Source organism: Galeopterus variegatus, unplaced genomic scaffold (assembly GCF_000696425.1).
Source record: "Galeopterus variegatus unplaced genomic scaffold, G_variegatus-3.0.2 Scaffold2396, whole genome shotgun sequence".
Classification (NCBI taxonomy): Eukaryota; Metazoa; Chordata; class Mammalia; order Dermoptera; family Cynocephalidae; genus Galeopterus; species Galeopterus variegatus.
In genome coordinates, this window is record NW_007728507.1 from 1,559 (window position 1) to 18,406 (window position 16,848).

At 41.9% G+C, this 16,848-nt stretch overlaps 1 protein-coding gene across 1 annotated transcript in view; it reads left to right on the forward strand.

Annotated features, from left to right (window-relative positions):
* The first annotated feature begins 2,128 nt into the window (after window positions 1-2,128).
* LOC103597706 (dynein heavy chain domain-containing protein 1-like) overlaps window positions 2,129-16,848 on the forward strand; it is a 65,169-nt gene continuing 50,449 nt past the window's right edge. The window contains exons 1-5 of the mRNA XM_008581576.1: window positions 2,129-2,382; window positions 2,493-2,630; window positions 2,764-2,815; window positions 13,767-14,032; window positions 14,123-14,366. Of these exons, the coding sequence (XP_008579798.1) occupies window positions 2,149-2,382; window positions 2,493-2,630; window positions 2,764-2,815; window positions 13,767-14,032; window positions 14,123-14,366 (934 nt within the window). The 5' untranslated portion in view covers window positions 2,129-2,148. The remainder of the gene's footprint in view (window positions 2,383-2,492; window positions 2,631-2,763; window positions 2,816-13,766; window positions 14,033-14,122; window positions 14,367-16,848) is intronic.

The window sequence follows — 16,848 nt, forward strand, 5'->3', positions numbered from 1 at the left end:
TCAAGGGTTAAGATCCCCTTACCGGTCATCTTTTAAAAAATAAAAAAATAAAAAAAATAAATTGACAAAGATTGAATATATTCAAGGCTTACGATGTGATGATTTGATATGTGTGTGTATGTGTGTGTGTGTGTGTGTGTGTGTGTGTGTGTATATATATACATTGTGTAATAATTACCACAATCAAATTAATTAACACATTCGTTACCACCCATGCTGTACATTAGCTCTCCAGAACTTGTTCATCTTATAACCAAGTGTGTACTCTTTGAATAGAATTACCATATGATCCAGCAGTCCCATTACTAGGTATGTATCCAAAGGAGATGAAATCAGTATCTTGAAGAAATATCTGTACTGTCATGTTCACTGCAGGATTATTCATAATAGACAAGATAATGGAAACAACCTAAGTGTCCATTAATGGATGAATGGCTAAAGAAATTGTAATACATGTATACAATGGAATATTATTCAGCAGTAAAAAGAAGGAAATCCTGACATTTGCAACAACATGGATGAACCTGGAGGACATTATGCTAAGTGAAGTAAGCCAGACAAAGAAAAACAAATACTGTATGATTTGAGGCCTTTGTTTTTTTTATAAGGGCTCTAATCCCATTCATAAGGGTGGAGTCCTCATGACCTGATCACCTCCCAAAAGGCCTCACCTCATAATAGCATCACCCTGAGGTTTAGTATATCAACATAGGAATTTTAGATGGACACAAACATTTAGACCATAGCACCATTTAAAATGAACAATATCTTTCACAAATTGCCCATCAAAGCTTCTGGTAGATCACTATTCTCTTGGATTAATTTTCCTCTGTCTGAAATATACTATTTCTTTTTTTTTTTTAAGGGAGAATCTATGACTGATAAATTTTTTGAGTCTTTGTATGTCTAAAATTGTCTTTATCCTTGAGCTTTAATGATACTGTGGCTATGTATAGAATTCCAGGTTTAAAAAATTTCCCTCATAACTCACAAAATACTGTCCCTAGAGCTAGTGTTTTAAAAAACGTGTACTGATTGTGTTCTGTTGTAGGAGTAATTGTTATTGTTGTTTGTATGGTTTTATCCTAATTGGCACTCATTAGACCCTTTTAATGTGAGATGATATATCCTTTTTACAAACATTTACTGTGGAACCATCACTGTGTTAAGCAATAGAAAAGTGAAATAAGTTATGACAGAGGCCCCTCCTAGAGTAGCTTACAGTATAGTGGACCAATCACATAAGTACCTAGATAATGATGCACTGGAGTAGGACTGTGAGCACTAGGTATTGAGATTATTGCTAGAGAATGGAAGAGGACACCTCACTGTCTTATGCCTGGGTCTCAGAAGATTGGGACTTGAGCTACCTCATGGGTAGCAGAAATGCAATTCACAGACATCCATCAGTTCTAATCACAAGCTCTATGAAGCATCAAAAGGAACAGGAGAGCAATGAGGACAAAGGGTCCATCTGGCCAAGCATAGCTTTCTGGTGTCTCCCCTCTGTGCCTCAACAGGACAAGCCCAGAGAGTTGGCAACTGTTAGCAGCCTTTGTAGGCTGAGGAACCTTCCAGATCTGAGAAGAAACCTCAAAGAGGCTCCCAGGCTTTTATCCCATATTTCCCTTAAAGTTTATGTCATTGCTCAGAAAGAGCTTCTACTGTAACATAAAGCAATATTATGCTACTCAGCAGGCCACGTCACCCAGGCCTAATGATTGGAGTTCATACCCTGGAATTATTGCTGGGCCTTACTCATCCAATCTTTTTCTTGTTTGTTCTGTGCATTGTGAACCTCTCTATTTACATATGCACAATTTTTCCATTTGAGTTCCACCCTGGGAACTTTTAGTAGAAAGGTCTGGCCTATCATTTTGGCACATTATGGTCTCTCAATATATGTTCTCCATTTCACATCTTTTCTGGTCACTTAAAAATTTCTAGGACTAATCTCTACTGAAAAGGAGCCCTCCATGTGCATATCTAGATTCTAAGTTCCAGGCTCCAAGACCTGAGAGTTTGCACAGACCAGTGGGTAATTGATTTTCTCTCCTGCCTCCAGCAAGTTTCTTGTCTCCAGTGAGTTCCCTGTCTCTGATGAGTTTTCACTCTCTACCCTGACAGGTTCACAAGGACACGTACCACATGCAACAGGGCCTGCAGGAGCGAGTGCAAAACTGCAACAGGATCAGGACAGGACAGGGCTCCATATACCTTCATAGGGTACAGCACCAGCAGCTGCAGCAAAAGCTGAAACAAGCAGAGGTCTGGTTGCTGCAGCTAGGAAGGTTTGCCCGCCTGGTTGACTACATGATTTGTCAGAACCTCATTTCTATCTTGGAAGAAGAGATAACCTCTTTCGTGGACAACATCCTGAAAGTGAGGTGGTGGGTGGCATGTGTGGAGGTGGGCAGGCAGTCAAAGGCTTGATGGTGGGGGATGTATACTGGCATCTAGCCCCACAACCTCTCCTGGCCCTTCTTTGACAGGCTCCAAGGCAGAACCCCTTTCTCTCATCACAGCTGATCTTTGACGATTCTGGCCAACTGGCTCATGTGCCCTGTATTGAAAATATGATCCAGATTTTAACTGAGGGCCTACAGTCTGTCAAGGCCTCTGCCTTGCAGGTATTCTGGATTGGTCAGGGCTGGCTATAGGAATTCCCAGTTCCTATCCTCTGTGTAATCAGAAGCCCTCAGACTGGGTTGAATCCCTCATTGTTTTCCCATTTCTGCCCCTTTTCCATATCCTGGCATGAAGGTAATACAGTCTGAAGACCTGAAGACCTCGTGGGACTCCCTGTATTCCAAAGGTATTTAAGGAGACATAGGTAGGAGGTAGGAAGGTTGGAAGGAGGGGAAGGGCATGTTTAGAGTACGAATGGATGGGAAGCGGGCAGGAGGCCCAGACTATAGAGTCAGGCCTTGGGTGTGGATGGAGCAGCTCTAACTGCGGACGTGTGTCGGGGCCTAGGTGGGTTGGGGAGTGTTTTTGCTTACTAATTCATGTGCTTATGTGTATGTGCGTGCAATGAGAGGATGTATGAAAGAGTGTGAGTACATTGTCCTTCCAAAACCCTGTGAGGTTTTTCTCCAGCGTCAGAATTGCATTTTATTTACTGTGGAATTTGATTGCTAAGTTAATTTGTACTTATTTGAAGAGCTCTGCTTGCTCAATATTTGCTTTATTTCATAGAAGGGGTCTTCAAAAAGTTCCTGGAAACATTCATATCGTCTTTTAATACCATTTTTCCACAAACTTTTTGAAGTACCCATGTACAACTCTTTTATTTCATATAGAATATTTATTAGCAATATTACTGAGATATTTTATGGTTACCAGTTATCATTAGTTATTAGTATTCACATCTGTTAACTATCAGGGAGGAAATATATCTTCACATTTCCTTTATTTATAGTACTAGTGCTATCACAAATAAAATTATTAAATGCATTCAGCCACTTCTGACATGTAGATGCTTTTCAATTTCCCCATTCAAATGGTATGTTTTCATTAAGATGATTTAAAGACACAAAGTTAATTTTAGGAAATAGGTGACAAGGAGGAAAAAAGGTCATTGAAAGGAGCTTGTATCTTTTGCAAAGCACACCAGTTGAGGCATATTTTTTCCCTGAATGAATTTAGGTTAATTGATCGCGACTGTTGATATTTGTTTTACATAGCACAGTGTAAAGAAAGGCTTTGGAATCGGACACATTAGTTTACTAATCTTCAAAGTGGGAATAACAAAAAATACCTAATCTGAAGGATTGTCTTGAAGATTAAAAGAAGTAGCATGTCTAGTATAGTGCTCAGCACATAGTAATACATGCCACAGATAGCACCTTACTATTATTAGTATTAAAGACTTAAATAAATCAGGCATTTCACAGTATTTTCTCATTCCATGCTGTACTAATTCATATTATGGATATGCTATAGTATTTTCCATGGGATAGTTTTCAAAAAGAAAGAAAAAAAACCTTGAATTTTTATTCTAAGTTCTAGTGAACTGAAAATATTCACCTACAATGTCTTAGGTTGTCCCTACCACTTTGAAAGAGCAGCATGGACTGATGTGTTTAAGGCAAAGTGTCATGACGCTTTTTTCTTACTTTCACATGGTTTAGGGGAAAGAAAAGATAGAAGGAGAAACTGATAAAGCAATATGGCAAATGTTAATAATTGTTGCATCTATTTTTGTTTTTTTTTTTTTTGCTTTTTGTGTCTGGCCAGTACAGGGAACTGAACCCTTGACCTTGGTGTTACAAGGTTGTGCTCTAACCAAGGGAGCTAACTGGCCAGCCCCAATTGTTGAATATAAGTGGGTGGATGAAGTGGTCAAAGTAAAACATTTGAAGAAAAAGATCCACATGGAAAATCACATTAATATCGTGGAGGAGCCAGACCAAAGTCCTGATTTAAGATTTTACTTGAGTTCTTTAAGAAAAATTGAGTAATTTTCAATAATGGTAAACATGTATCAGTTAAAGCACTGTTAGCAGTCTAAGAAACATACATCTGACTGAAAAACCTTTTGCTTAAATGAGGCAAAATTTGTATGGCATTTTAACCAAATTACAAAATGATTTCAATACCTCTACTTACACACAAAAATATGAAGAATAAATCCCTTTACAATAGAAACTTATACATTGACTAGATTCTAGTCACTAAAAGAATACCCAGTGTATTATAAATGAGATGGTTGCAACATATTCCTCAATCTTAATGCTGGGCTCTCCAACATTTTCCAGCGGACATTTTGCAAGTAAAAACTAGGGTATTAATATTACTGTCTGATATTCTTACAAATTTTCTGCAGTTAGAACTGAGAAAATACAATTGGATAATCACTTTTCTCATCTGTCAGGTGTCAAGTTCAAAAACTATTAAAGTTCCTACGTTAACTTTAGTATGACAATATCCTACTAAAATCAAAATATCTTTTTGATACTTGTAGTAAGATAAATCTGTTACACTGAAGAGACAAAGAATTGTCTCATTTTTATTATAAAATATTTTATTATAAAATATTTTGTCTCATTTTTAGTATAAAATGTTTTGGTTGGGATGGTGTTGAAGTTACCTTAGAGATACAGTGAAAAGAGTGAAAACTGTGATTATCATATTTTTTTTGCCAGGGGACTGCACGTGTCAGGGAGGGTCTCTCGGAAGTGTGAGGTATGAGCAATACAACAGGAAGAGGAAGTGTAGAGGAAAGCAGTGTGTTCAGTGAGTGGATTTATACATGAGAGGGAAAGAGATAATTTTTTTTCTTGCTACTCTGTTAGAAATTTTGAAGAGATAAAAAGTTGTATAAATATGTTTGACAAGAAGCTTTGCTTTGTGTGAAATGTCTGAGTCACTCATTCAGGAAACCTACAGTAAAAATCTATATTATTTAGGCCTTTCAAAGTTGGTCTGATATTTAAAAATGCAACTCCTATGGCGGGCCCGTGGCTCACTTGGGAGAGTGTGGTGCTGACAATACCAAGTTAAAGGTTAAGATCCCCTCACCAGTCATCTTTTATAAAAAAAATAAAAATGCAACTCCATGTTGACTTATGTGTATTATATCATTACATACATATTTTATTCTTTTTTTCTTTTTTCTTCTTTTTTTTTACATACATATTTTAAATCAAAGCCCCAAATCCCTCAGAAATGACAGGTAATTTACATTTCTTTGATTTACTTGATATCAGATTTCTATCATAAGCAAACTTTATTTCACTCTTACCTTGGCTATAAAGTTATTAGTGATTTCTATTTTGTTTTGTTTTATTTTGTTGGATATTCCTTTAACCAGACTGTGTTAAAAATAAACTAGCTTTTCTTTTCATTGCTTGGAATCACACTCGGATTGACTTTGTATAGCACCATATTGCCTGAGCACTCTCATGGGTGCTGGCCCCTTGAATCACTGTTCTTCAACCTTGTCTTGTATTTTGGATCTCACAAAACAGAAAGTTACTAAATTCAAAGGCAAAAAAGAAGTAGCAGTACCAACCTTCTAGTTTCAACTAGAAAGTCAGGAGGAGAGCCCCTGTCTCTCAAATTGCTGCTTATCCTTTCATCTCTACACAGAAATTGAAACTAGAAAGTCAGGAGGAGAGCCCCTGTCTCTCAAATTGCTGCTTATCCTTTCATCTCTACTTCTCTCTGCGCATCTTTCCGATTCCGGATTCCTAAGACTAGTCATCTCTGCTTCTCTTGGATTTTCTGCTCCCTTATAACTACTGCTTTCAAATGACTGAAACTTTCTATGGCTCCAGCTCTGTCCTTGACTGTATGATCTTTCAGTTATTTTGCCTGTGCACAAGACTTGATTTTGTTCAGATTTTTAAGACACAGAATACAATTGATTCAACTTATCCTGTACATTGAATCACATATTCATAAACTATGGCAAGGGGAATGGGTCATGGTGCACATTAACTGGTTTTTAGCTACAGATAAATCCTGTTAGAAGGATGTGTATGGTGGGAGACGCTTCAATCTTCAACTATGCTTGTACTTGGCTATAAATATCTATTATATGGACCTGAATGCGCAGGTTGATTTTGGATTACATAGTCCTAACTGAAAACCAGGTAAGCAAAAAGGAAATTTATTGGCTCCCATAACAGCTAGATTGAGCCACAGTGGCCTAAACAATAAAAACAAGAAATCTTGAGGGAGGCACGTCCAGGGTTGGGGCTCAAAACTGTCATCAAGTACCTTCTCTCGCTCCTTCCTGTTTTTAGCTATAGGTAAGAACAGATTTTCTCAGAAGAGTGTGTGTGGTGGGGGAGGCTACAATCAAGTGTTTTTTTTGTTTTTTTAAATTTTCATTCTCATGCTTATTGCTTCATAATTGCAAGACAAGCTGCAACTACAAGCATCCCATTCTCAGGCAAAATTAGGAGGGAAAGGGAAGGCAAGGTTAGCAAGAGAGCTCTCTGTGCCTGATCTCACATTTTACCAGGAAAGAGAATTTTTTTCCAGAAGCTCCTCAGCAGACTCACTTTTACATCTCATTGTCAAAATCTAGTTCATATGGCTACCCCTAGCTGCAAGAAAGCCTGGGAAATCAAATAGCTGATGTTCTCAGTTTCTCCTGGAGGACGGGCCCTACCACCATAGAAGAAGGAGGAAGGAAATAGCTATTGGGTGGTCAACTAATATGCTTCCAGATTTGCGTTCTTCAGATAGGCTGTCTCTACCTGGCATGCAAGAGAATCACCAGCATTCTTTACATCGTCATCTCATACCATACTCTTTCCCTTCTAACCCTCATTTAATTTTAATTATTCAAGATAAGTACACCAGCAGTCCTTCTGTTGATGTCTATCTAGTCATATTGTTTGTCTGAAGTTCATTCTCTAGTAGGTTCCTCAGGAAGGGCTTGTAGAAACAAAGTTATCAAATTCTATGCTGATAACAGTTTGTACCTTTTGAAAATTAGTGTTGCTGGATATAAAATCTTTGGATCGTATTTTTTTCCTTTGCATATATTAAACATGTTACTTTTTTTCAAGCATGGTGAGTTGTTTCAAAAAGTTTAAAGGTAATCTAATTTTTGTTCTTTTCGCCTAGATTTTTTTTTCTTGAAATCCAGCAATTTTAGTAGAATATGTCTTGATGTCACTGGCAGACCAGGCTCAGCTTGCCCTCTTGCACTAAACAAATGACTGGAAAGTCCAAAAGTTGGTGCAAGGATGTAGGAAGGTTTCTTCAGATAACCGGTACTCAGCTATGTCTAACCAAGCAAACAAACAAAGAGAAAAGAGGAACAGTGGGGTCCACTTTATCCTAGTCCCAATCGGCGGAGCCAACCTCTTACTCGTTCTCATTCCACTGGCATAGTAATTGATAAAAATAGTTCTCCCCATTATTGTCGGCACAAAGAAGAAAAGTACCAACTAGATTTAAATCAGAAACAAAGCATAGCCAGGAGCTCTCCAGGGTGCACCTACATAGTAGCGGATACAATCCAACCAAACAGCAGAAGATGGCTCATAAAATCAGAGAAAGGTAAAGAGAATTTTAGTGGCTTCCGGACTTCCAGTCACTGTGCAGCATGGGAATGAATCCCCACTTCTCTCATGAATCCCCTGTCAGGGGGAACCTGCTCAAGCAAGATCTTCATGGTGTAGGACTGGCCTTCCCACCTCTGCTAGCTACCCATCAGGGCAAGCCGTCGCTGGCCAGAGGGAGCATGCTCCTCACAGGGTGAGAGGAGCCTAAGCTGTAGTTGTCTGGCAGTCACTTTAAAGAGGAAGAAAAGAGAAAGCAAAAGAGAGAGTAAAAGAGAATAAAGCATTGTCTTGTCAGAATTTAGGCGAGGGACTCCAGGGGAGACTTACCAGCAGCAGAGACAAATGAGCAAAATAGTCTCTGGCCACTTGCCTCTTAGAGCTAGAGTCTTCTCTGGTGCCCAAGGCTTTCCAATTTTCACTGATGCAGATATTTGAGCAGCACATGTGCCACATGGGGAAAATCTCAGGGCTATCCCTGGCACCCAGAGTCCCCTTACCTCCTGGCTTATACCAAATTAGGCTCTTGGGTTGTAGAAATGAACAACGCACCCAGCAGTAAAGCAAGCAATGCTTTATTAAAAGAGGAGATAGACTTATGCATAAGAGGGGTAGCTGCAGTAAAGCTATCCCCACAAGGGGAGCTGTTCAGGGTCTTTTATTTGTTTATTTGTTTATTTATTTGATAATGAATATTCACAAGATACAAAGCTGGTTGTTATACCTTGTGCCCAAGATGTGAAGGCCAGATCCATAATGGCAGCATGCACCTGACCACAAATTGCATTTGTACCCCGTGTCCCCCATCCAATTATCCCCAACCTCTCTCCGCCTCCTCCTTCCCCTCCCTCATGCTCCACTTTGTATCCCAAGGTATGTTCTCTCCCTCTGCAACTCCAATGCACTACTGTGGACTTTCTTTCCTTCTTTCTCTCTTAGCTCCCACTTATGAGTAAGGACATGTGGTATTTATCCCTCTGTGCTTTGCTTATTTCACTCAACATAACTTTCTCCAGGATCATCCATGTTGTTGCAAATGGGAAAATTTCATTCTTTTTTATGGCAAAGTAGTATTCCATGTGTGTATATACCACAGTTTCCTTATCCACTCATCCATCGATAGACATTTAAGTTGGTTCTATGTCTTGGCTATTGTAAACAGAGCTGTGATCAACATGGGAGTGCAGGTGTCCCTTCGACATGATGATTTGCATTCCTCTGGATCCCAGAAGTGGGATTGCTGGATCATATGGAAGATTTACCTGTAGTTGTTTGAAGAACCTCCATACTGTTTTCCATAGTGGTTGTACTAATTTACAGTCCCATTGACAGTGCAGGAGTGTTCCCTTCTCTCCACACCCTTGCTAGCATGTGTTACTCACCATCTTTTTTATTATAGCCAGTCTAACTGAGGTGAGGTGGTATCTCAATGTAGTGTTAATTTGCATTTCCCTGATGACTAGTGATGTTGAGCATTTTTCCTTGTACCTATTGGCCATTTATGTGTCTTCATTTGAAAAATGTCTGTTCAGCTTCTTTGCCCATTTTTTAATTGGGATATTTGGATTTTTTTGCTTGAGTTCCTTGTATATTATGGATATTAGTCTGTTCAGGGTCTTTTATAAGGAAAGGAATTAAGGATGCAGGCCAGCATCACTGGAGGTGGTCCATTCTGTTCTTCCTGGTTGCATCATGGGCACATGCTCAGTTAAGGCTTTGGTCCTTGTGCCTGCTCAGTAGGTCCAAAATGGTGGTGGTGTTCCTTATCATCACCCCAGGAGGGTCATTGTAGCAGTCACCTTGAAGCTTTGTGTGCATGCAGTAATTCCTAAAGGGTTATTAAGGTTAATCTGTAACGTAATTTTTACAATCACAGCTTTGGGGAGGGGTTTTGCAACTCAGTGAATATCTGTTCCCCTCTTATATCACTTTATCAGGGCGGGCCATAGGGTAATCATGTGCCCTGGGAAGTCTCATGACTGAGGAGTAGAAAAGTAAAGAAGTGTCCTCTGCAAGGAAAATGGAGTCAGTTTTGTTCACAGGCCTAGCCTTGCTCTGTCTCATTGATATTGAGCATTCTGGGGTAGGATTCTCAGATACGTTCCTTCAAAATGTAGCTATAAATCTTTTTTATTTCAGGACAGTTTTCTTGAAACAAAGTTTACATATTTGTTCTCTTCCCTTGGTTCGTTTTTTCTTCAGGAATTCCTGTTACATATATGTTAGGTCCTTATCACCTATCCCAAATATTTGTCTTTTTCTCTCAAAAACCTTTAAAATAAATCTTTATTTTATTTTTTTTAGTTGTATAATTATTATTTTCCTTCTATTTCTCTTAAGACATTATCTGTTGGGTTTATATGCTCTTATGCTCCTTTTTAGTGAAGTTTCTATTCTGAAAAAATTTTTTCCTTTATTTCTAATTTTTTCCTTAGTTTTGTCACATAATTTCTGAGTTTTTCTAATTCTGATATGTGTTGTACTCTCATGACTTATATAATTTTCCTAGGGCTGGCCCGTGGCTCACTCGGGAGAGTGTGGTGCTGATAATTTTCCTAGTGTCTTTTAGCTTGTTTTGAAATATTATATAGGTTTTTGTTTTGGTGGCTGGCCAGTTTGAGGATCGGGGTTACAAGGCTGCACTGTAACCAATTGAGCTAACCAGCCAGCCAAATAGGCATCATGTTGATCTCTTTCTTGACATGCTTTCATTGGCTCTAGGGATGTTATTCTACTCCTTACTGTTTTTTTTTTTTTTTAATAATAACTTTGTATGGGGTTTGATATTGATACCTTTCTGTTGCTCATGTTAGAAAAATCGGCTTTTCTTAACTTTCAATAGGAGGCTTAGTTCAGAATAGTTCTCTCAGTTTCCTTTTCTATTGTTTTTCTGTAGTGTTAAAAAGAAAAAAATGCTCCCGCCGAGGGTTCGGATCTCACTGGCTGAGTGAGGTGCGGGCGCGACGCCGAGGGTTGCGATCCCGTTGCCGGTCCCAGTCCGGTACAGGCGCGACACTGAGGGTTGCGATCCGTTGCCGTTCACGAAAAAAGACAAAAGGAAAAAAAAGAAAAAAGAAAAAAAATGATGGCTAGCTTTTTGAGATTTCCTGGATTTGGTTTCTCTTCTCCACTATTATCTGGACCTTTCCTTTTTCTCTATTGCTTCTATTCTGTTAAGTTTTTATTCTACTCCCAGCAGTTTCTCTTTAATGTTGAGCTCAATCCTAAAAGGGAACCCTGGCTGGTTGGTTTCAGTAGTCCATAGGGAATAGATTGCTTTAGCTTCTACAGACCTTACCTTGCCTGCTATTGGAATGGATAAAACCCCTTCCAATTCTATCTACTGTCCTCAAATTGGCCCTCTGCTTTCTAATAAATGCTTATTGGCTGCATTTGGGTTTTCCTGTTCTCAGATCTTTCTGGTGCCTCTTTGTTCCCCTGTGTCTCCTTCCTCACAAATGGTGATACCATACGGGTCTTGAGGCCATAGTTGGTTTGTCCCCACCACTTGTCTTTTAGGATTTGTGAGGATCCCTTATGCCCATTTTGTGAAAATTGTTAACCATGGGTTTTGAATTTTACTATCCAATTGCTCTGTTATTTTTATGTGGGTCTTTGGGAGATATTTCAAGTCTATGCTGCCACTGCCATCATCTCCGAATCTCTTCTGGCATTATTTTTAAAAGATCATTCTTGTTTTTAAAAGAAAAATTTTAATTTATTTTTTCATTCTTGATCTTATGTGGAGCAGAGACTGTAAGGTGTTGGAGGCAAGGGTCAATGCAGGAAGAAAAGTTAGAAGGATATTGCGATAATGCAGCAAGAGATGATGGTGACTTGGGCTTGGAGGGAGGAGGGCAGGTTACAGTAGATGTGGTGAGAATTGGTTGGTTTCTAGATTTACAAGTATTGTGAATGTAGAGCCAACAGGATTTTGTGATGGCTGGGTCAGTTACGTGGGAGAGAGAGTCAAAGATGATTATAAAGATTTTGACTGGAGCAACTGGAAAAATGGATTTCCCATTTACTGAAATTGGAAGACTGCCAGAAGGGCAATTTGGGGTGTGAGGGGCGGGGAGAGAAATCAGAGCTCATTTTTGGCCCTGCTAATTTTTTTTTTTTTTTTTTTTTGTCCTTTTTTTTTCGGGACCGGCTGCACCGCGCTCAGCCAGTGCGCGCTGTGAGCGCACCGGGCATCCCTATATAGGATCCGAACCCGCGGCGGGGGGGCTGCCGCGCTCCCCCCGCCCCCCCCCCCCCCGGGGGGGCGCCGGGCCGGCACCATTTGTTTTTTTTTTTTTGTCCTTTTTTTTTCGGGACCGGCTGCACCGCGCTCAGCCAGTGCGCGCTGTGAGCGCACCGGGCATCCCTATATAGGATCCGAACCCGCGGCGGGGGGGCTGCCGCGCTCCCCCCGCCCCCCCCCCCCCCGGGGGGGCGCCGGGCCGGCACCATTTGTTTTTTTTTTTTTGTCCTTTTTTTTTCGGGACCGGCTGCACCGCGCTCAGCCAGTGCGCGCTGTGAGCGCACCGGGCATCCCTATATAGGATCCGAACCCGCGGCGGGGGGGCTGCCGCGCTCCCCCCGCCCCCCCCCCCCCCGGGGGGGCGCCGGGCCGGCACCATTTGTTTTTTTTTTTTTGTCCTTTTTTTTTCGGGACCGGCTGCACCGCGCTCAGCCAGTGCGCGCTGTGAGCGCACCGGGCATCCCTATATAGGATCCGAACCCGCGGCGGGAGCGCTGCTGCGCTCCCAGCGCCGCACTCTCCCGAGTGTGCCATGGGCTCGGCCCTGGCCCTGCTAATTTTGAGTGCATGTTAGACATCCAAGTAGAAATGTGGAATAGACAGTTCAAATGGTATTGAAATTCAATGAGAGAGATCTGGGCTAGAGATAAAATTGGGAGCAAATAGATGTTACTTAAAGCCATGAAATGGGATGAGACCTCCTAGGGAGCGAGTACAGATGCAGAAGAGAAGAGATCTGAGGTCTGAGCTTTAGGAGCACTATAGCGTTTAGGTGTTTGTGGTATGGGTCTGATTTCTGAACATTTTGATGCTTTCTCCTCTTTTTTTTGTACAAAGTTTTAACACAAATACTGAACTTAGCAATTAACCAGTTCCTAAAAAGTTAAGGGGGAGGCCAGGTTCAAGAATATTCCTTAAGGCAGATATTGAGGACTGGCATGCTTAGTATTTCTTCCCACCTCCTCCTCTGTTCTGCAGAGGCTGGAATGCTAACTACACTTCCTAAAACCCCTTCCAGCTAGGTGTCATATTAAATTTAGGATCCACCAATTAGATCTACATGAGACTTCAATTCAGAATTAAGTGGGCAAAAGAGGGAGGACATTTGTCATCTATTTTGCAAATCATAGCAGAGGCAGTGTGTTTCATAGCTGGTGGTATAGCAGTGACATCCCAATTTGCCAGGAGCTCAGAGCCCTAGACACTTAGCTTAGAGCGTTTTTGTTTTTCAGCTCTCCTAATTATTCTGCAACTCATTTAATATTCTTGTAACAATTCCCTTCCTGCTTATACTAGCTAGAGTAAAGTTTATTATCTTAAAATAAATTCCCTCCCTGGGTCTGATGTAGTGTGCTTGTGATATAGATGTATGTGTAAACTCACTCATGAGTGGGAAATGGGTATGTGAGTGTGTGTGTATGAGACGTGTGTGTACACATTCAGGGTGGAGAGAGTGTGTGGGCACTCATGGGCAATTATGGCATGTGCTTCACTAGAGGAATATGAAGAGGAGTACTCGAACAAAGAATTCCTGACACCCAAGTTCCAGGGCCAGCCCAGCGATGCTGTACGCATCTTCTGTGGCCCGAATGTAGGATTGGTGTGGCCCTGGAAGTCTCACCCAATTTCTGATATCCTGGAGGTCCGTGGGTACCGACTGTGGGGCCAGTATTTGCCCCGCAATTATGAGCAGCTGCAGGAAGACCTAGACAACAACCCTCGAATCCAGCAGGCACTGACTATACAACAGGCACTGCTAGCGGTAAGAGCAGAGGCTTAAGGAGTGGGATGCCGCCCACCAATTTCCATCATCGCCTCCCATCCCTGCCTTAAGCACTTTGTCTGCCCTTAGGACATGCTGTGGGAAGTGCAGGAATTCTGCCAAAAACATCACTGGGTAGCAGACATTTATAAATTCCTGCAAGCCTGGCTGCCCCAGAAACTGGAGAACATGAGGGGCTGTCCCATCAAGAACTATGTGACGCTGGTGAACAACCTAAATGTTTGGCTGGCCCATGTCTCCAACATGCCTATCGAGTTGCTCACGAAAGGCAAGCTGCTGCTGCTGAGCTGCCGTGACATACGGGCAGAGATGGGTGAGTGCTGCTTGCCTTCCTCCTTCATTACATCTATCCAAATGGCCTGCCTTGGGCGTGCAGTGTCCTCCAGGGACCTTTGGTGCAGGGCCTTCATTGGAGCCTCCTGAAGCCCCAAGTCCCAGTCCCTTCCCTTTGTTATCAAAGGTATGATCACTACAGAGGACAGCTTCTGTGTTTTGGCTCTGCTCATTCTCTATATTCACTAGGAATCATGTTCTTGTCACCCAGCACTTTCTATTCTTATGATGTAGAAGTAGTCTAAACCAAATGTGACAGGAAAATCGTAGCCTGCTCCTTTGGCTTCTGAGCTCAGTTTTTTTTATAGAGATTCTTGGGAATCTAGGGTGCCCCCTCTCCACATGTAGCAGGGTCAAGATTTACACTACGATTTTCATGTGTAAAATGTTACTCTGTTTAACTGATCGTGTCTTACTCTGTAATCCTAACTTCTGCAGGTGGTAAAGAAGAACATACCTTCCTAATTAAACAGAGCTTTTTTCATTCAAAGCAGTCACTTTTGGCCTAATTCAGTCTATTTTGCATATTTGGTCAATTCAAAATTCCTACTACCTTTCTGGATTGTTTTTAATCTCAAGTGTCCTCTGCTCCCTTTTCCATCCCAAGGTGCGATCTGTAATTGGGGAGGGCCACTGGGATGCATGCTCTTCTTTTCCGGCTTCGGAGGTATAACACATCCTTGCCTGGTCTATGCCCTCCTGATGTTGCTGCTTCTGGTGCTACTGTGTCCTGGGCTGGTGTAGCTGCGGTGTGTCCTCTTGGTCTAGTAGGGGCCCAGAATGTTTACCTTTGCTGACTCAGACCTGCCTTGGCTCTTTGGGGTTTTTGTGATCTTTCATCCAGTTTCTGTCTTAGGCTGGCCACCCCCATAGCTTTTACTTCAGGATCCCTTGCCCTTCAGCACAGGAACCCCACTCAGCCCATTGGTTATCATCTCTCTGCCATCTTCTGTATCCCCTGCTGTTTGGGAGCTGTGGAGGCCTTGCAAGCATTGTATTTGGCCCTCTTCCTGCTTCAGCGCCTCATACCATGATTTCTACTCTGCTATGACTATTTCATGCTAGCACAAGGGCACCCTGAAAGGTCATCTCTTCCCAAAGTTCCATATGGAGGGTGGGGCTCAAGAACACTCTACTATCTGTTTCCTCCTCAACCCATCTGTCTCCCTCCTTTTGCCACTTCCTACTACCCCCAGTAGGCCAAGGCCCAGTTGTTGGCATCCCTTGGTCTCTGATAAATCTGGTTTATGACCTCGTCTTGTCCCCTCTGTTCTCTTTCCCCCTTTGCATGGGAAGGATGTCTCATGCTATTGTGCACTAGCTAAGTGCCTCAGTCTAGGAGCTGGCCTTGGAGAAGCTCATAGTGGGGTGGACTGGGAAGCCAGCAATTTGTTCTTCTAGGAAACAGGGAGGTTGTTCTGTTTCCTCACCTAGCCCCCAAGGATGGTGTATTAGTTCATTTCTGTTGCTTTTAACAAAATACCTGAAAGTGAGTAATTTATAAAGAAACAATATCTGTTGCTTACAGTTTTGGAGGCTGGGAAGTCCACAGTCCAGGGAACGCATCTGGTGAGGTTACCCTACAGCAATGCAGGGTGTCACATGGTGAGAAAGGTGGAGCACAGAGAGGTAACTCCTCATCCCTACTTTTAAAGTCCTCAGAACCATGCCCATGATGACCGTTAAACCATTAATGGATTAATTCATTTACTAAGGCATGGTCCTCACAATCAAATCACCTCTTCAAGGCTCCACCTTTCAATTACCATAATAGGATTTCCCACCCTCTTGACACTGTCGCAGAGAGGATTAAGTTTCTAATACATGGACAAAATCTGTATTAGTCAGGGTTCTCCAGAGGGATGGAACCAATAGGATATGTTTATAAATACATGAGCGGGAATTTATTAGGGGAATTGGCTCATGCAGTTGTGAAGAGGACTCCCACGATAGGCCCTCTGCAAACTGGATGCCAGTAGTGTGGCTCAGTCCAAAGGGACTCAGAACCAGGGAAGGCCTCAGAACCAGGGAAGCCGATGGAGCCATTGGTGTAAGTCCTGGAAACTGAAAGCTGAAGAGTTTTGGGCTGCGATGTCTACAAACAGGAAGGAGAGCAGGGTATATCCCAGCTCCAGCGGATAGAGAGAGAGATTCACCTTTTTTCTCCATTTTTGTTCTCTCTAGGCCCCCAGCAGATTGGATGGTTCCTGACCATATTGAGGGCTGATCTTTCCCACCCAGTCTACTCAGGCTTTCATGCTAATCTCTTCTGGAAACACCCTCATGGACACACCTGAAAAGAGCTTTACCAGGGTCATCAGTATTCTTTAATCTAATCAAATTGACACTTAGAGTTAACGATCCCAGATGGCAATAACAAGGTATTTGCTTACTGCATAACTAGATACTATTGGACCTGTGGCCCCCAGGGCCTGCTTTCTTTATGAAGGCAAGAGGCCTTA